Source organism: Mastomys coucha, unplaced genomic scaffold (assembly GCF_008632895.1).
Source record: "Mastomys coucha isolate ucsf_1 unplaced genomic scaffold, UCSF_Mcou_1 pScaffold14, whole genome shotgun sequence".
In the NCBI taxonomy this organism is placed as follows: domain Eukaryota; kingdom Metazoa; phylum Chordata; class Mammalia; order Rodentia; family Muridae; genus Mastomys; species Mastomys coucha.
In genome coordinates, this window is record NW_022196896.1 from 113,895,980 (window position 1) to 113,917,108 (window position 21,129).

A 21,129-nucleotide genomic window follows, 5' to 3' on the forward strand; every position below is an offset into this window, starting at 1 on the left:
TCTCATAGAGCCTTTGCAGCCCTTTATTGGCTGGGATGATGTGGAAGGAGTGACCAGAATCAACATGCTTTGTGTGAAATTCTCCAAGAACTAAAATAAATAAGAAAGGATAAAGAGCAGACAGAGAGTAGTGGCAGACAGTAGAGGTGGAGAGAGACAGTAGATCAGAGAGATGGAGAGATATGAACTTGGAGACGGCTACATGCCTTCTCTTTCTCTGAAACTTAAGATTTGAAAAACAGATTTCTTGTCCCAGGGAGGAGGGAAAGGTAAGAAATCTGCTGCAAGTTAAGGGAGGAAGTCTCTATGGCATTATCTACAAAGGTCTGCCCAGCTTGTATCCCTCCTTCAGAAGCTGGGACAGGAGATCAGGTGGTTAATTAACATTGGGCTAATGGTTCTCAGACTCCTTGGCCTTGTGTCTTTTAGCTGCTACCCAACACTTGCCCTTAGGTCCATCTTGAGTGCGGACTCTGAGGCATGTGGATGGACTTCCAGCTTGTTTCCTCAAACTCAACATAGCTCCACGCTCTTGTCCTGGTGGGCTGGGTTTTCTCCATGGGAAGCATTCAGCCTGTAAAGAAAGGGACTTGTGGGTTTTTCTGTGCCTGTGTGTACATTAATCCCCTGACTTGAAGTTAGGTGAGGAAAAGTCTGAGTCCCCTCTTCCAACTTCTGAAGTTCTTGTGAAGAAGACATTGGTGGGAGAGGTGTTTATCCAGAAAGTAATATTTCAAAAAAACTTCTTGCAATAAGTGAAGAGAGGAAGGAAGGAAGGAGCCAATGCAAAAAGCACATGGTTAGCTGCTTTTAAAGTATTTTCAGGGCATTGATTAGTTCTTTTGCATAGATTATCAATAATAAGGATATTTTCAAAGCACTTGTTTTTTTAAAAGATTTATTTATTTTATGTGTATGAGTATACTGTAGCTGTACGGATGGCCGTGAGCCATCATGTGGCTGCTGGGAATTGAACTCAGGACAGCCCCGCTCGCTCCAGCCCTGCTCACTCCAGTGTAATACACTGTAGCTGTCTTCAGACGCACCAGAAGAGGGCGTCAGATCTCATTACGGGTGGTTGTGAGCCACCATGTGGTTGCTGGGACCTAAACTCAGGACCTTCAGAAGAGCAGTCTTACCCGCTGAGCCATCTCGCCAGCCCCCTTCAAAGTACTTCTTAATGGAAGGCAAACTATTACATTTTTATGGAGTTTGTGATTTTCTCAGGTTGTCAAATGATTGGCTTACTTTTCCCGTCCATAAAGCCACTGCAGTTGGTTTGATTTTGGTTTGAAATAAAAGCCACAACGGGAAAGGCAGTAAGAGGCATCAAAGCATCGTCTTCACCCCCTTGATTGAGAACCTTGGGCCTGAGCTGGACCATGTTCATCACTGCAGTCTCCTCTCTCTGTCCAACTGCTTCTCCTAGGCCATCAACACCTCCATCAAAAGTAAGATCCCCTGTGTGGTGGTGGAAGGCTCGGGGCAGATTGCCGACGTGATCGCCAGCCTGGTGGAGGTGGAGGATGTTTTAACCTCTTCCATGGTCAAAGAGAAGCTGGTAAGGTTTTTACCACGCACTGTGTCCCGGCTGCCTGAAGAGGAGATTGAGAGCTGGATCAAATGGGTGAGTTTGGGGGAGGATGCTGGAGGCTGGGTATGGGTAAGAAGGTAGGTTTCTGGGATGGAACAGTGTCTTAGGTTCTTGATTCCACCAGGCATGGTGAATGTTTGGAATTTCATGACTTTGAGGCTGACTTCTGCTCTCTACTAGTAGTCTTGCTGGAAATTGAAATCTGGATAAATTGTGTTCTCTCCAATTATCTGTTCTTAAGGGATAATAAGCTCAAGCCCTTTGCAAAGCTTGTCCTTCTCTTGTGCCACAACGCCAATGCATATTCTTCTGTGTTCGGTACACATTACAGATAGAGAGGAAGGAAGTCCCTAGCAATGCAGACTCTACCCAGAGTCAACATCTACTGAAGTCATCACTGGGGGAGAACTGCCATCTAGACCCTACAACTTTTAGTTGCTTTGGACTCTCTCATCTTTCTTAGCAGACTAGTGAAAAAAGTTGGCATACAGGAACACTCAGGCTTCTGGTTGATAGTCTTAATCAATATGTTTGGATGCATTAATGTTGTACGTTCTTTCTGTTTGTTTCATGACTGCTGTTCATTTGTAATGACTAGCTGCTCAGCACACGAGCGCTGTATCTCAGCCCCTTCACCCGTACCTGTTCATACCCCCAGAAATGGATGCATGTGTTTGGATATTTTTAGGAGCAAATGCTGCCACTTAAATTTTTACCCCCTGAGGAAATAACAGGCTTACAGCACAAGGGTTATTTTCATCACAGAGTCAATAGAAGGTTGGGTTTAGTTATATAATGGATAATAATAACAATAAGATTTTCAAAACTAGAGTGTAGCTCCAGAAATATTTAGTATTTGTAGAGGCCCTCAAGACATTAAATATGAGAAACTGAATTCCTGGACCATAAAATAGTTTTTTCTTTTTTTCTTTTTTCTTTTTCTTTCTTTCTTTTTCTTTTTCTTTTTTTACTTACAGTATTACTTAATGCAAGCCTGGGCAGGCCAAATAGTGACTGAAAAATGGCACAAGCTAACACAGCCTTCTGTAGTGAGGCACTCTTTACTAATTCCCCCAGAGTGGGGCCCTAATGGGCTCCTTCAATTTTACATGAGAGGATGGCTTGCTCCTAAGCTTGATGGAATGGTGGGATCTGAAGTGGTCAGAAAACAAGCCATTCCTAGATTAAGCTCATTGTCTAAAATTTAGAAATTTTGAGCCTGGAAATATGGTTGAATTTCATCCCCACAGCCAAGAAACAGTACCTGTGCTGGGCAAGGTCTTGCCTATTGATGGCTTCTGTGATCTCCCCACTGAGATATTGTATGGTTTTGTCTGTTTGTTTATTTGTTTAAGATTTTCACACCAAAAGATAACACTGGTGGTTTTGTAGGAAATTTCTTGCAAGGATTTTGTTTTTGTCATGTCCAAGTTTAGCACAAGAATCAGGCAAAGGGAGACAAAGACTGAAATTTATGGAAGGTTGAAGGCAAAATTGAACAAAGAGGCTGAGAGGCATCCCACCATAGGCATCACCTGTTGAGCTTACACATCATAGTCAGTATGTGACAAATGCTGGTCTCCTTAGGTCAGAACATCACATTCTGCAAGCAACAGATACCAGGGAAGATAACCATCATAGATTTGGCTGGGGAAGGTCAAACTCACTGTCTACCCAGAAATAGTAAAGTGGTAGAGAATGGCCAGGAGGCTCATCCCTTAGTATTATATGGAAGTAGACAGATAAGGATAAGGGTGGTCACCGTCTGAGATGGTGATACACTTCTGACTCTCTACACACTGCACATTTGTATAGCTTTAGTTAATTCTAACCGGTGAACAGAAAAATGTTAGTCACCTGTGTTGCATGCTGTCACCTCTCTCTATTTCTTGCGATAGGTGAAAATAATTCAGTGGCCAGTGTAAGAATACCCAGAGAAGAAGGAATGAAGAAATTTAGCTTGCCTCCTTAACATGGACCTGCATCCATTCCAGTGGCTTTTCATTTTAAGCCTTCTACCTGTTGACACGTGGAGTCTGGTTTATGTTATATCCAAAGAATGAAATAGTCCTAATGGCCTATCCATTCTTTATGAAGGAATTTTGAATTCTACTTCCAAGAAAACTATCATAGCCAATTCATCCTAAGCTAAATGTCAGGCTAATTTTGCTGCTTTTGATTATATTATCATTTCTGTGATTCATATCTAATTTATATTCACATCTAATTAAATATATTTATTTCTAATCATTTCAACCAGAAGGCATACATAAAAATGAAAATTACTTTGGCATTTTAACTATACATTCATATGGAGTTGCACAATTGGTACAGATTTCCCAAAAGACCAAACTTGGGAGTGGGATTATTAACTAATAAATATGTAAATTAGTGTGATATATAAGCAACCTTCCAGTGTAGTCTTGAGTGACCTCGCTGGTCACATGGATGGCTGTCTTCCAAAGCTGAACTTATGCTTACTCCATCTCTCCAAGAAATTCCTATCCTTCTGTCCCTGGGAGCTCACCTTGTCCCCCAACAGTCCCTCACAGTGATTTCATACAACTACTATGAGCTCATCAAGATCCTGAGTTTCTATCTGACTATTAGCCACACTAAATACCACTTATTCAAACATAGTCAGAGGGCCACGGAACCCTCTCTAGGGCTGTCACTGTGCTCTGTACTCATGTTTGTTTTCTTTTCTCCCCTTTTTATTACAAAATCAAAGATGTCTTACCCCGATGGGGTCTTTGTGACCCTTAACCCATGATGGCTTCTCCTTCCTCCTCTCCTGTACGTTCTTTTTTCTTGTGGTCTTCCTCTCCGCCCAAACCCAAGAAACCTAAACTCCACCTATGTCTCTTCTGCCCAGCTATTGGCTGTTGGTATCTTTATTCATCAATCAGAATTAACTTGAAGTTAGGTGCTTTTTCAAAATTAAATGCTACAGAAAAATCACAAAGGGTAGCATATTTGTCTCGCAAAAACAATAATGTAAGTAATTGATCTCTGGCATCAAGTCCTCTTGCTTCTTGTTTGCCTTTGAATTATTCCTTGCTCTTGTCTCAGACTTTATGACCAACCACACTTAGAAGATTTCCATGGTCTTCTGTTGCCTGTTCTTCATTCATTTACTTACCAGACAATTGGTATCTTTAGTGTGTGTCAGGTTTCATCTCCCTCCTACACACACTCACACATACACTGAGAGAGAGAGAGAGAGAGAGAGAGAGAGAGAAAGAGAGAAAGAGCGAGTCAGAGACAGACAAACAGACATGCACACACATACACAGACATATAGACAGACATACAGACTCACATATATACACACAACATTCATGCATACACAGATACACAGACATATAGACACAGACACATACTCACACACAGACATAGAGACATAGACTCACACACTCTCACAAAGAGACAGACACGCATGTATGCGTGCCCACACATACATACATACATACACACACACACACACACACACACACACACACACACACACACACACAAACCTAGTTGAATGAGGCTTTCACAGCACTATAATAGAAACTTTTTGATGTGTGTATCCCTGTATAACCAGCACTCTGACCACAATAGTTGTTGTGGTCAAGGGGTCATTAATACAATTCAGAAGTTAGATGCTGTGGGTTCAGCTGATGCAGGTGAGGAGGAAGATCTAGAATCTTCAATATGTGATCATTAAAAACAAAGATGGACTAATCATAGGTGGGGAGGCTCATTTAAAAGCCTGCTTCCTCCCAGGGGAGCTATAGGTAGTTAATGGTTGTTGGGGGTGGAGGAGTCTATTCTCCATGGTGTAAAGTTGCCTGGGCTCAAATGAGCAATCATTCAGTGATGCTCATACAGGCAACCATAATTAAATATGGTGAGACTCATGGACAGACAGACAGACAGACACACACACACGCATACACACACATACATGCACACACACATACATGTACATGCACACACACAAACATACACATGCACATATGCACACACACCAACACACATGCACACATGCATGTTCACACATACATCCACACACACATACATGCACATGCACACACAAAAACATACACATACACACATGCACACACATATACATGTACATGCACACACACAAACATACACATGCACATATGCACACACACAAACACACATGCATGTTCACACATATACACATGCACACAGAGAGGGGAGAGATCACAGTAGCAGAAGGAAGATCTGTTGAGAAGAAAGGGTTTAGAGAGAGTAGGGAGGGAATGCAGGAGGATAATAGGGGTTTAGAAACAATGTATATGTGTATATATATATATATATATATACATACATACATACATACACATATGTGTGTATATATACAAAACAATGTATAGATACATATATGTGTATATATACATATACATATGAAAATGCAAAAGATTCACCAAAAAGGAATTTTATGTTTGTTATGCCTAAGATCCTTTGATTAACAACGTTCTTCATGATGTATTACCAGCTCAATGATTAACAACGTTCTTCATGATGTATTACCAGCTCAAAGAAATTCTTGAGAGTTCTCACCTACTCACAGTCATTAAGATGGAAGAAGCTGGAGATGAGATTGTGAGCAATGCCATTTCCTATGCTCTGTACAAAGGTGAGTGGAGTCAGCTCCCTGGGAGTACATCCTTGGAAGATAAAATGACTAGCGTATAAGGTGAACTTCCTTGGATGCATGTATTTCACAGAATAAGATGTTTTATGTCACTAAAAGGCTGATCAAGCATAACTAAGGTATTCTGCAAGTAGCTGTTTCTAACTATGGTTTGAAGTACTTTGGAGTCTTGGACTCCTTTAAAAATGTTGCAAAGACTTTGTATTTCCAGGAGTGTACACACACACACACACACACACACACACACACACACACACATACACAAATAACTTTGAATTCAACTTTAGGGGTTCACACATCTTCTGAAGCTTATGACTGACCTTTAGGAAGAACAAGACTTTGCTGTCTTAGAATTCCATCAACGTGAACTAGACATGCTGACACATACCATTAATTTCAGCACCTAGGAGGCAGAGGTGGGTAGATCTCTACAAGTTCAAGGCCAGCCTGACAGAGTTCCAGGAAAGCCAGAGATACATAATGAAGCCCTATCTCAAAAAGGTATTTCATCAAAGTGGAATTACCTGTAGTAAATAGATACTAGCAAAGTCTTGCCTTTTAGATAGAAATACCTCACCAATAAATGCAAAGTACACAAAGAAAATCTGGGACCACATGGTGTAATTTGATCATTAGGCATTTATTAGAACATTCTTGTGCTGGTCAGAAGCTTGTCAATATTGATATTTATTCCAATAGAATTAGGTCTAGCTAGATATATAGATCTCCAAAATATCAACTCTGGAAATAGCCATGTGTGCTATATCAGCTACTTCTTTCATATCTGAGGCCAGATATTTGACAGAAGTAACACAAGGGAAAAAGATTCATTTTAAACCATGGTTTTAAGGAATATAATCTATCATGGGGGTGGCAGGCATCTCTGTGGAGGTTGGAGCAGATGCCTAAGACTCCTCACCTCCTTGTATCTGGATGGCCAAGGGAGCAGAGCTAGAGTTTTGTAGATAGAGATAGATAGATACATAGATAGATAGATAGATAGATAGATAGATAGATAGATAGATAGATAGATAGACAAGCAGATAACTGAGAAGAAAGAGTGGGGAGAGAAAGGGGAGGGAAGAGATTGGATTGGAAGTTTGGCCTCTAAGACCTGCTTCCTGTGACCCACTTCCTCTAGCTAAGTCCTGCCTCCTAGATGTTCCACAGCCTCTCAGAACTGTGCCAGTATCTAGAAATCAAGAATTCAAGAACAGGAACCTGTGAGGAACATTTCATACTCAAATCATAACAAATACATTGTTGCAATATGGCTAATTATTTTGTAGATTTAGGTACAGGATAAATCAAATCCAACTTTTGGAATATAATGCTTATGGAGGCTCAATCTATAGAGACATGTCAATATACCCTAGTTACACTGTATTCACATATAACAGAAAGGTATTGTGTTCTGGGTTGATCATTATAGACTCCAGGGCATACCCAGTGTAGATTAGAATGGTGACAGTAGAGACATGACTGTTCTGATTCCACGGCTTTGACAAGTGGCTCTGATAGTTGGATGTGAGAGCCTGTCCCTTTTCTTCCTGCCCACTTCTAGCCTTCAGCACTAATGAGCAAGACAAGGACAACTGGAATGGACAGCTGAAGCTTCTGCTGGAGTGGAACCAACTGGACCTCGCCAGTGATGAGATCTTCACCAATGACCGCCGCTGGGAGGTAGCAGAAGCTTCGAGGGTTATTCCCGGGTTAGCGGGGACAATGGTCTCAACAGGAGATGATCTACATTCGATGAGGTCATCAGTCTAGAATAGTGTTAATGGCTCTGTCCTGGTATAACAGTGTTGTCCAGCCTCACTTTACTTGATTATAGGATGGGATAATGATGCTGACTTAGTAGGTTTCTTGCAAACAGATAACATAGTCAATGGCTCTGATGTAGGCTATCCTTAATGTATGGCCCTGTCTGACGTAGAGCTATGGGTCTGCTCTCAGGAGGGAATGTATGAAAGGATGGAGACTGTTGTGGAATTATCAATCTGGCTTGACTAAAAAGATCAAGACAGCTGCATTCTTTGACTACCTCCTCACTTAGCAAAATTCTGATAGCAGGTTTATCACAAATGAGATGTGTGTGGGGAGAGTGGAAGAGCTTTGCTGAAGACACTCATCAGTGTCTTAGAGTGAGGGTCTTGGGATTCCCTCGGTTAAGAACTACACATTTCCAGTAGACTGCTTTTCTATATTTTCCATTTGATAAATGTTTTAGGAGCCCATTTATGGGCTTACATGCATCTAAGTTTCAATCAGCCTTGGAAACTCTGTTCAGGAGGAACAATTGAACCATCAAACAGCGATTTACAAGGGTGCATCTTTGTGTTTGGCTCTTCTGAATTAGTTGAAGTTATTAAGGGCAGCGAGGATAGATTTGATTTTACATGTGTGCATGTGGATTTGAAGATGCACATAATTCAGTTTCCATCTTCAGCAGTCAGGTTAAGAAAACACTCTCAGACACATCACTGTATCATCAGGACTTGATTTACATTAACCTATGATCAATTTTAATGACGGCAGCAGAAATAGTAATGGCTCATGAATCTTTGAGTTATTCATCCCTTTAGCAAACATTGTGTGGTGTTTGGTCTTTGCACCATAATGAACTCATATTATATACATAACAAGGCTTTAGTTAATGGAGGGAAAGTAGAAGTATAACTGCATTAATTAATTGACTCATAAATGAATCCCTCTGTGAGGACTATTCTATTTAAATAAGGTCAGGTGGTAAATAAACAAACAGACACTTGTGAACATTATAGATTTAATCTTCTTAACTCAGATGAAGGTGGTTAGGGGAAGGACATGAGGTTAGGAGTTTGATTGCTGGAGTAGCTATCTGTGTGTGCTTGGGCAAGGTCCTCAACTATGCTTGGTCAGTTCTCTAGTACAGTACCATGCTGGAGCCAACTCATACTGGCTTGCATAAGCTAGCTGCAAAGTTTTAAGAATTGTATGGGATTGGTTGTTGAATATAGTCATTATTACAAACTGAATCGTACAATGTTATAATTTGAAGAAATTGTGTGAAAATCAAAAATAAGACATAATCAAGGCTAATGACTTTGAGGATAGTGGAGAAAGCTCAGTGGGCTTGGGCATTTATTCTGCAAGCATGAAGCCCTGAGTTTGAATTGCCAGCAGTCACATGAAAATCTGTGTATGGCCGTGTGTGTGTGTGTGTGTGTGTGTGTGTGTGTGTGTGTGTGTGTGTGCAATGCCAGCACCAAGGGATAGAGACTGGTGGATCCTAAGAGCTCACTGGCTGCAGAAGCTAGCCAAAGAGGCCAACTTCATGTTTAGTTAGAGGCCAGTGAGAGAGAAAGAGATGTGATGTCTTGCTCTGGCTTTTTTATGAGCACAATCAGGGGCACACATCTACACACAAACACACACAAACAAATACCTGTGCACACACACCTGCACACCTACACACACACCTGCACATATAAACCTGCACATACACACCTAAACACACACATCTGCACATACACACACCTTTACACACACACCCGCACATACACACATTTGTATATGCACACCTGCACATACACACACCTGTACACACACCTGCACATATATACCTGCACACATATACACCTGCATATAACACACCTGCACACACACACACCTGCACACACACACACACACACACACACACACACCTGCACATACACACCTGCACACATGGACACCTGCACCCCACACATACAATGGCTCCCCACCAACTCATGACTTTCTACTTATTTTAGAAGTTGTGTTTCTGGGGTGGGTTTACTCCCCCTGCTACTGTCTGCTGTTAGGACCTTCACTAATGTAGGACCCTGCTGTCTAGTGTGGGCCCACTAGTATGAGACCCTGTCTACTAGTGGGAGCCTCCAGATCTATTGCCAGCCATAGATTTTGCATTCAGAGGTGTCAGAGTTGTAGCTGAAAACTCATCATGGCGGGAGTGTATGTATCATATGACTCAGCAGACACCACATCAGGGTCTGTGTTTCTCTCAGAGAGCTATTGCTAAAGATCTGTCAGCTTGCCTGAAAACACAGTGAGTAACTGTAACACCTTTCACATTGTGTTGTTATGCTGATTAACTTAGATGCTGTTTCTAAACAACTTAGAACACTGGCTCTTATTAAGATCTATGCTATTGTCCACTTAAAAGGAAATTTAAAATGACTTCGTGCAGTGCTTCACAATGTACATAGTGGTTTCCTAGCCACTCATATCAACCTATGGCAGAGATGACCTCGTTTTGTTGACAAGTGAGTCAGAGCACTATAGATGTTACTGGCTTCTGGTGGTAATCTGCTGTGACAAGTCCCCATGTTTGAGAACGACTGCCCCACACTGTCTAGTGTGGGGCTAATGGGAAGGCACACACACACACACACACACACACACACACACACACACACTTAGAATGAAATGCAAGATAGTCGATGTAATGGGCACATGCTTTAAGGCCAGTGGAGAAAATATAGCTACCACTCTCCCCAGATGAACCTCTTACTCTGTGGATCCCAGAGAGATCTAAAGGGTTGGGGATCCCTGAAGGGGATAGGTACTCCACAGAAATACCAACAGAGTCAACTAACCTGGACCCTTGGGGCTCTCAGACTCTCAACCACCAATCAAAGAACATACATGGGCTGGACCTAGACCTCCCTGCTCATGTGTAGCAGATGTGCAGCTTGACTTTCCTGTGGGTCCTGAACAACTGGAGCGGGGGCTATCCCAAAAGCTGTTGCCTATACTTGGGATGTTTTCTACTAGCTGGGCTCCCTTGTCTGGCCTCAGTGAGAGAGAAAGTGCCTAGCCTTGCAGAGACTTGAAGTGCAGGAGACACACAGGGGGTGGTCTACCCACTCAGAGGAGAAGGGAAGGGTATGGGGGAAGGATTGTGGGAAGGGGTAACTGGGAGGGGGGCAGTAAGCAGGGTGTGAAGTGAATAAGCAAAAAAAAAACATTAAATTAAAAAATTAAATTAAAAATAAAAAAAAGAGTGGAGGATTCGGAGCTGGAGAGATGGCTCAGCGGTTAAGAGCACTGACTGCTCTTCCAAAGGTCCTGAGTTCAAATCCCAGCAACCACATGGTGGTTCACAACCATCTGTAATGAGATGAGGGTTTCTTCTGGAGTGTCTGAAGACAGCTACAGTGTACTTACATATAATAAATAAATAAATCTAATTAAAAAAAAAGAGCGGAGGATCCAAAGATCCCTTAACAATTTCCCCTAGGCAATATGAGAATGTAAGTAAACGATACTAGGCAGATGCGAAAGCACCGATGCTGCCATTACAGTGGGGGCCAGACAAGGGACGGAGGGGGTGAAGTAGGCTGCTGTTAGTGAGGAGTCATGGATTCAATGGATGCCAGAGAGCCTGGGTTCCTGGGAATAGATGCTGCAGGCTTCTGCTGGAGGTCTCCCTGTTGTCAGACCTTAAACCTTCCACTTTTAATGCTCAAAATAAAACTGTGATGATCCTTTGGATCTGTGAGATTTGGCAACAAAACTCACTTGTAATAAATATCACGGCAGCCATATAATACACCTAAGAATTGATACAGAGCAAACCTACTGGGTTGTGGCTAAAGCAAGCATTGATTTTTCTTTAGACTCTTAGGAAAACTAGACAGTGGCTTCTGCCTGTATTCTCAGCCTTTGAGAGGCTGATACAGGAGGATTACCATGAATCCAAAGCCAGTGTGGATTATGTGGTGAGTTTCGGGCCAGATTGGGCCACCAAGTTAAGACCCTGCCTGAAAATAAATAAAAATAAAAGGATTCTTGGGAAAGCTCGGTAGGAGCATTTTACCAGACACCCAGGACACATTGACACAGGTAGCCAGCACCTAGTATTTCAGTGACTTGCTACTGTGACACCCCAGATCTTTGTTAGACAGTATATATGACTTGATGGGTTCCGTTTTGTCAATTGTCTGAGAACCATGACACTGTAGGGAAGGTTAGAGTTTACCTATGAAAGGCAGCAGAGTCCACAGCATGGACAGGCAACACTGACAGCTGGCTCACAGTATCTACTGTAGACTCCCACTGGTGGCTTCTTTACCCTGATGCCCTTTTAGCCAGAGTCAGTTCCTGACCCATGTCATGCTTAAGTGGCTGTGCTATCTCCACATAAGTACATTCACTTTCAAAGTGCATTCCCACCTTCAAAGGCTCCACTGTGCTGCTTTCCCACCTAGATGTCAAAAAGATGAGTTCTATTGCCAAAGCAGGATGGAGAGAGAGGCTGAAGATGCTAGGATTTTGTGGCTGGAATACAGAGACACTTTTGTGTTGTCGTTGTTGGCCTTGTGGTACAAGCTCTCTCCTGCTCTTTCTCTTTAGTCAGCCGACCTTCAGGAGGTCATGTTCACGGCCCTCATAAAGGACAGGCCCAAGTTTGTCCGCCTCTTTCTGGAGAATGGCCTGAACCTGCAGAAGTTTCTCACCAATGAAGTCCTCACGGAGCTCTTCTCCACCCACTTCAGCACCCTAGTGTACCGGAACCTGCAGATCGCCAAGAACTCCTACAACGATGCACTCCTCACCTTTGTCTGGAAGTTGGTGGCAAACTTCCGTAGAAGCTTCTGGAAAGAGGACAGAAGCAGCAGGGAGGACTTGGATGTAGAACTGCATGTACGTAACAGTGATGCTATCTATTTGAATTCAATTCTTTGCCTCCATCTTTCCTACTCCCAGAATTCAATTCTTTGCCTCCATCTTTCCTACTCCCAGAATTCAGTTCTCTGCCTCCATCTCTATTCCCAGAATTCAGTTCTCTGCCTCCATCTTTATTCCCAGAATTCAGTTCTCCGCCTCCATCTTCTCTGTTCTCTTCCCCATTGCCATAAAGCAGCTAGAAGGGTGCTATGCACTTTCTCTACCATCTTTCCTAAAAAATTAAAGACACTGGGAAATTTTCCCGATGTCTTGCTCTAGCCCCTGGCTGTGGCTTAGTTATATCATTTCTAGATCACAAGGCTTATGTGACACACTTTCCAAGGCTGTTTGATGGGGACACGGACTAACAGATGGCTTCCTGTTCATATGCCAGCCTGTTTACAAAAATAGCTCCCTGTTGCTCAGGTGAAAGAGGGCAGGACTGCCAGTAACTCTTCTGAGAGGAAATGGAGTTGTGGATACTTCCATTAGAGAAGATGCAAATCCCCCGAGATGCCTCTTTTAGTCCAGGCGGGTCTGGTTCCACCAACCACATCAGCAATTAATACCAACATTTGCTCTGGTTGGAGTCCAGGGCTATGAGTGCCCCAGTTTCTCCTCATTTAGAGGAGACAGCTCAAAGGCATAGCAAAGGGAGTCTCTGCTCGCAGACTGTGGCCACCTGCTTGGCGGTGTGTCTCCTAGTGGCCTCTTTCTTTTTCAACTTCATTTCCTCACCCTCTCAAATAAAACACTTTCTCAAATCCTTATCTGAAGAGTTCTTCTGGGGGAACCCAAACTGGATCACTATGATTTGTAACTCTGAGATTTTTAAGTGTGTGTGGGTGTGTGTGCATGTGTGTATGTGTGTGTTTGTGTGTTGTACAAATGAGCTCAATGTGTGGTTGAGTTGAAAGTGTAGATCTTCTACTTGACATTTATTTATGTTAAAAATTTTGAAACACAGCACATAACTGGGTCATCTTGTGCAGTTTAAAGTCAACAAGGGAACTGAAGGACCCACACAGCCATTTTCCATCTGAAAAGGTTCCTTGAAAGATACAGAATCTTAAATAAGAACTAGGACTGCAATCTTTGAATAACAGTACAAAGAAATAAGCACATTTTTACTTGGTGACCATTGGACAGAAGCCACAGGAAGGTTAGACTTATTCTGAGCACTTTTGTGTTCCTAGCTGAGAGACTCATCTACAAGATGGAGAGAAATGGGTTGTCTATGGCATAGCCGAAGTCATTCAGCTTTTAAATTGCTCTCAGCAATTCCCCCTTTATCCCTTCCTGCACAGTTGTACTTTGTCTTTTATGATGGATGAAAGACTTCCCGTCAAATCACACCACCTACTGAGGGCTGCTCGTAGCAATGAGAATCAGACCACGGAGCTGCTAAAACAGACTCAGCCCCAAGCCCCAGAGGTCGCCAAAGCCAGTTTCTCAGGCTTCCTGACCACCCCATTTCACTGTTAGAATGATGTACCTAAAGTGGGTTACATTTGCATGTGGTGACCCGATGTTCTGCCCCCTGGCAGGATGCATCTCTCACCACACGGCACCCGCTGCAAGCTCTCTTCATCTGGGCCATTCTTCAGAACAAGAAGGAACTCTCCAAGGTCATTTGGGAGCAGGTAAATGTCCAGTCCCATACTGAATCAGGGTCAAATAGATGCTGTGCTGTAGGAGTCTGGTCTAACCTATACTCATATGCCTGATTTAGAATTTGGGGCATCTGGTGCCCAGGATTATGGCTGTGCCCCTGTTTGCCTGTCCTTGGGGATGTCCCTAGAATGGGTAGTCCCAAGAAAGGAGTCATTTAGGGGTCTTCCAGCACACCCCAGCTCCCCAGGTATCTGTGCACAATTTTTCCTCAAGTATAAGAAGTATATCGAAATTTAACTTAAGAAATTAATTTCTAAGCCCTTGCCTCACTTGCACAAGGGCTTAGGTTTGATCCCTAGCACTGACTTATAATAAGATTAAAATAAAAATAATTTCTAGCTTTATTCCATTCTGGACCAGGGGGTGGAGGGGCCTGTAAAAATTCTGCTTTGAAATATTTATTGAGAATTTTCTTGGTAGTTTACTACATCAGTTTTTTTTAAATGAATCTATGCACACCTGTGCTTCTGTCTCCACTTCAGGGCTTGGTTGCTGGATTCACACAGCCTCAGTTAGATGGCTCAGGCCTTCTGGTGTTCTCATTCTCTTTCTCCCTGTGTCCTGGCTGTTACAGTATGATAATATTGAGATAGTTGGTCAGCTAGGATTCCTGTTGTTAGAGGCTTACTGCTTTACAATATTTATCCAACTATTTTCTTTTTATATGCTGATTCTACATACAAGACCACTGGATAGTTCATTTATTGATGTCTGAGTCTGCTCCAAGCTCATTACAGACTTGACTGAATCACCATGAATAGTAGACTTTGCCATTTCCTGCTTGTCTACACTTTTCAAAAGTTAAGGTTGATGTTAGTACCTCAGTGGATTATGAATTAACCAATATCTTCCCACCCTGCCTCCCAAAAGACCAAAGGCTGTACTCTGGCAGCCTTGGGGGCCAGCAAGCTTCTGAAGACCCTGGCCAAAGTTAAGAATGATATCAATGCTGCTGGCGAATCGGAGGAACTGGCCAATGAGTATGAGACCCGAGCAGTGGGTAAGTGCACTCACTGTAGTGTATGCCAAGATATCTCACCTAGAGGGCTTGGAAGTTGGGGAAGGAGGGTAGGAGGGGCTGTTTTAGGTAAGAAGAGGTAGACAGAGGAACAGAGAGGGGAGGGGCATGCCAGGTAATGAAAGCGGCTGAATTCCATAAGCATTTATCAACACCCTCTGCATTAAAGGACCCCACCGTTTATGCATGTCTAAAGAAAACATCCATGTAGAAAGGCTCACATTTGGACAGCTATCTCTATGCCTCTGTCTGCCTGGATCCTCATGCCCAATCGTTCAGGTTTTGACTGGGGATAGGCAGGCCACATCTCCTGTCTGCCAGCTGAGCCCAGTTCTCCCCTCCTGATGATACAGAGTTGTTCACTGAGTGTTACAGCAGCGATGAAGACTTGGCAGAACAGCTACTCGTCTACTCCTGTGAAGCCTGGGGTGGGAGCAACTGTCTGGAGCTGGCGGTGGAGGCTACAGACCAGCATTTCATCGCTCAGCCTGGGGTCCAGGTAAGAAAAAGCCAGGCCCTGAAAAATGTACCCAGGAATGGGCTATCAGTAGCATTAAGAAAAGGACATTAAAAGTCCACATTTCTCAACCTGTGCAAAAAAAAAAAAAAACAAAAACAAACATTGAGGGAGTACCTGGGTGACAATGTGAAAGACGATGGCACATAAGCTTTTATGGAAAGTCTTACCTCAAGAGGTGGTACAGGAATGCCTCAGTCAATTTTCCATGACTGTAGTAAAATGCCTGAGGTGATCAACATAAAAAGAGGAAAGGTTTATTTTGGCTCACAGTGTTTGGAGGTTTTAGCTTACGGTTGGTTGTGCCCATTGCTTCTGGGTTCATGATGAGGCAGGACATTACAGCCAGAGCATGGGGCAGAGGTACACATTTACCTCATGAGAGCCAGGAAGCAGATGGTGAGAAAGAGGAGGAACCCAAGTCCCTTCAACAGTGTAACCTGCAATCGTCTAAAACCTTCCCCTAGGCTTCAACCTCTTAAAGACTGCACTTCCTTCCAAAGTGTCATACTGGAAACTATGTCTTTAGGGTATGGTCCTCTGGAAAATATTTAAGATCCAAACCACAGTGCGATGCCTAGCTTTAATTGTCAACTTGATATACTGTAGAATCACCTAGGGAGAGTGTCAGGGAAGGATTGCCTAGGCCGGTTCAGTGTCTATGGTCGGTTTAACTGCCTTGTGGTTGCCTCAATCACCTTAGTTAGTGTGGGAAGACTCAGCCTACTATGGGTGGCCCTATTCCCTAGATTTGGACCCCGGCTTGTATGAGAGTAGAGAAAGCTAGCTGAACACAAAGCATGGATTTACTTCTCTGCTTTCAATTGAGGATATGATGTGACTTGTTGCCTCAAGTCCCTGCCTTGACTTCCCTGATGCGACAGACCGTAACATGGAGCTGAGAGATAAAAGAAGCCTCATCTCCCCAGATTTTTGTCAGGATATTGTATCACAGTGGCAGAAATGAAACTAAGCCACCTGGCAAGGACAAAGAATTGTTTGGGCTTCCACAAAGCAAATAATACAACATTGTCATACTGTTTCTGGATCCCCTGCCTGGGTCTTGGTCTACTGAAGTAGGTGTGAGATGATGGATTTCAGCTCCTCATCTGTGAAGTGGGCATAGTTGTCTATATTAGTTATCTTTTGTTTACACTAGTTATCTTAAGTTGCCTGACAGAGGCAACTTAAGGGAAGACAGACATAGTTGGGCTCACAATTTTAGCCCAACATGGTAGAGTTCATGGTGGTTACATTTCTCACTCCTGGTATATTAGAAGGCAGAAAATGGGAATAGAAACTGGGTTAGACTATTATTCTAAGAGGCCCAGTCTCAGTGGGCCCACCTCCACCAGCCAGACTTGAGAACCTCCCCAAAACAGTACCATCAGCTAAGGACGAGGTGTTCAAGTCCGGGAGCTTGTTCAAGCAGAAATAACAGGGGTTGTCAGAGAGTTACCATGGTGATGCTATGAAATTCTATAAGAAAGGGGAGGTCAGCAGAGTCAGCTGCTTCTGCCTCAGTCTTCATGAGTGACAGAGAAATCATGAGATGGGTGAAGCTCACCCTGAGGCAAGTTTAGCAAGCAGCAGCTTATAACTGTGTTCACAGTCACACTGGAATGTTTAAGTCTAGCCGGGTAGAGAGATGCAGGTGAGCCATGCTGGGTATGTGTTTTATCTGCACAGTGCATGTGCAAGTGGGGATCATTCGTTTTATTTTGAGGGCTCAGTGTTCAGGGAGGGGCTAGAACACTTTCCGTACTTGCTTGCTAGAAAAGTTGTAGCACAGGGATGTAATCCTCTGTGGATTGGTTCCTGTTTCAGACTTTGCATTATACTGGGTGGCCAGTAAACACACCTCAGATGAGGAGGCATGAGTGTGAGCAGTGTGCTCTGGAGGTGAGCTGGAGGTGGTGAGCAGGCAGCGAACTGTGGGAGGAAGGGGAAGACATGGTATGAGGAGAGGGGTGTCCCTGGGAGTTCTTGGGAGCCTCTGGGTCCCCTTTAGAGTGTGCTGCGAGTCCTGAGGTGTTCACAACTGCAGCATGTTACTCGATGGTTGCTCTTTCTGGGGTCCAGCTTGCTCCTCCTCAACCAAGCACACATCTGTGGAGCAGCCCCAAGAGGACATGGCAGGGCACATAGGAGAAGCACTTGGTGCTTGCCATCCTTCTAATAGAAGAGGAGGTGCAGGTCTGTGGCCACAGCACACCAGTCTCAGTCTCTCGGTGGACCTCAGCTTTCCCTTACTCCGCCCTCTTCATGCCAAACCCCTTTTGGTTGGCTTTTTGCCTGTCTGTGAGGTTTATTGTTTTGTTTTTGTTTGTTTTGGTGTAGTCAGGCCCTTGTCTGTCTTTTGGTAGCAATGGGATGTTTCTCATCTCCGCCATCATGGAAACCCTTTCTGTCTCACCTTTTGGGTGCTGGTGAGGAGAGTCAGCGGTCGTCTTTGTGCATTCCATCTTGGTTTTACTTCAACCCTTTCTCTCCTGACTTCCTTTTAGCTTCCAAATAAAAGCACCTCACCTGTCTCCAGCCAGGAGCCCTAGGGACTTGGCAGATTGCATTTGTCCTGTCTTTAAACTTAGTGTCCCCAAAGAGGAGAGGGCTTGAAACATGCTTGTTTAAGCTGTAAGCTTACACAGATAAAAACTATAATAGTTAAAAATTCATAGGTTTGGTGAATTTTCACTCACATAACCATCTCTTTTAAAGCCCATAGAACTGAACTTAGAAAAAAAAAAAGACTTAAAAATCAAACAGAATTTTAGGTTGTTTCTTCATGCCTTATAAATATTCAGACAATGTCTGTGAGATTAAAGACATGGATGAAGGCGTTAGATATTTCGGGAGTGTGAGTGCTTAGGAGAAGGACCTTGCCCTGTCTCCCATATACTGACATCAATAAGGACTTGTGCTCTCTGTCTCTGTTTTTCTAGAATTTTCTTTCCAAGCAATGGTATGGAGAGATTTCCCGGGACACAAAGAACTGGAAGATTATCCTGTGCCTATTCATCATCCCCTTGGTGGGCTGTGGCCTTGTATCATTTAGGTGTGGACTGGGGCATCTAATCTTGTGTGTGAGCATCTGGGTGTGTTTGAGCATTTGTGTAAATGGAATGTTCACTGTGGCATCTGTGTGCTTAGTCTGGCATCTTCCCTGGCTTTTCCTGGGTTGGATTTCAAGCAGGTGATCCTGAGGTTGTCTCAATATCTGAGGCTGAATTTGGACTCTCTGATCACAAAAGGGGGAGGGTGCTGAGTTTTGGCTGAGTCAGCCTTGGAATCCAGTTTTGTCCTTCTGTTTCTTGTCTATGGTAGGATGCAAGCCATGATCCCCCCTCACTCTTTCTGTGTGTGTGTGTGTGTACATGTACAAGTGCATGTGTGTGTGCATGTACAAGTGCATGTGTGAGTGTGTGAATATGAGTGTGAGTAACTGCTTGTGCGCATGTATTAGTATGTAGGTATGTGAGTACATGTGTCTGTGTGAGTACGCAAGTATGTGTGTTTGAGATGTGTCTTTGTGACCGCGTCAATGGGTATAAATGTATCCGAGTATGTGAGAGAGTGTATGTGCGTGTCAGTGTGCTCGAGTGCGTGTGACTGGTGGCACTCCCCTGCCTCTGCCTCTGTCTAGGAAGAAGCCCATTGACAAGCACAAGAAGCTGCTCTGGTACTACGTGGCCTTCTTCACATCGCCCTTCGTGGTCTTCTCCTGGAACGTGGTCTTCTACATTGCCTTCCTCCTGCTATTTGCCTACGTGCTGCTCATGGACTTCCACTCGGTGCCACACACCCCTGAGCTGATCCTCTACGCCCTGGTCTTCGTCCTCTTCTGTGATGAAGTGAGGCAGGTAGGCAAGTGCAGCATCGCTTTTTCCAGGGAGATGGACACATTCCACACAAGGCTAGTTTATGGAGCCCGTGAGTTTACTGTGATAACTAACAAGAGAGCGGGGTGGGGGGGCCCAAAGGCATCTACATCGTCAAAAGCCCACCCAAATGACGCATGAAAACTGCATCATGTGAGCTCAAAGTCCAATTGGTGAACAAATTTCTCCACGGAAGAGCCCCCTGTTCCCATCAACAGTTGATCTTGCAGTTTCCTGGGATGTGCATATTTTGGGATCTTTGCTTCACCATTGAATCCAAACTCTACCCCATAGAGCAGGTGTTTATTGAGTGGCTTAGTTAGGGTCTTACTGCTGTGAACAGACACCATGACCAATGCAAGTCTTATAAATGACAATATTTAATTGGGGCTGTCTTACAGGCTCAGAGGTTCAGTCTTTTATCATCAAGGTGGGAGGGAACATGGCAACATCCAAGCAGGCATGATGCAGGAGGAGCTGAGAGTTCTACATCTTCATCTGAAGGTGGCTAGTGGAAGACTGACTCCCAGACAGCTAGGACAAGGGTATTAAAGCCCACACTCACAAAGACACACGTACTTCAATATGGCCACACCTCCCAACAGTGCCACTCCCTGGGCCAAGCATAACACTGAGGTAGCAGATGTTGAAGAAATTTATGTTGCTGGTGAGGAAGGTGCTGTCCTGACCCATGGTGGTAAATGTCTCACCAAGTTTTTTCAGATTCATCTGTCACTCTCTTGTCTCTTCTGGACCTGAATCTTAAAATACACCCATTTAGCAAGTATCTGTTAGGTACACAGCTCATGGGGTGTTTACAGTTTACAAAGTACAAGGCCCGGGGTGGAAGTGATTTGAAGGGGAAACATGCTGTCTCTTGGCCCTGACTAGTCTAAGAACACCGAGTTGGCTTATGTTGTCATGCCAACTCTCCCTGATAGACTTTCATGTGCAGTCTCCAGGACTCCTGGGTTGCAAGGGATTCTGGGGTCCTCTCTGTCTGTCTGTTCTTAGCATGGGCCTGTCTTAATCAATCAATGATGTCTGCTATGGATGTGAGGACTGGGTTGGGTTTTGGTA

General features: G+C 43.7%; 1 protein-coding gene across 1 annotated transcript in view; it reads left to right on the top strand.

Annotated features, from left to right (window-relative positions):
* The window catches only part of Trpm8 (transient receptor potential cation channel subfamily M member 8), an 86,923-nt gene that overhangs the window by 28,553 nt on the left and 37,241 nt on the right, over positions 1 to 21,129 (top strand). The window contains exons 10-18 of the mRNA XM_031368905.1: positions 1,430 to 1,627; positions 6,146 to 6,248; positions 7,831 to 7,949; positions 12,648 to 12,938; positions 14,510 to 14,605; positions 15,507 to 15,636; positions 16,008 to 16,153; positions 19,114 to 19,226; positions 19,815 to 20,031. Coding sequence (XP_031224765.1) covers positions 1,430 to 1,627; positions 6,146 to 6,248; positions 7,831 to 7,949; positions 12,648 to 12,938; positions 14,510 to 14,605; positions 15,507 to 15,636; positions 16,008 to 16,153; positions 19,114 to 19,226; positions 19,815 to 20,031 — 1,413 coding nt within the window. The remainder of the gene's footprint in view (positions 1 to 1,429; positions 1,628 to 6,145; positions 6,249 to 7,830; positions 7,950 to 12,647; positions 12,939 to 14,509; positions 14,606 to 15,506; positions 15,637 to 16,007; positions 16,154 to 19,113; positions 19,227 to 19,814; positions 20,032 to 21,129) is intronic.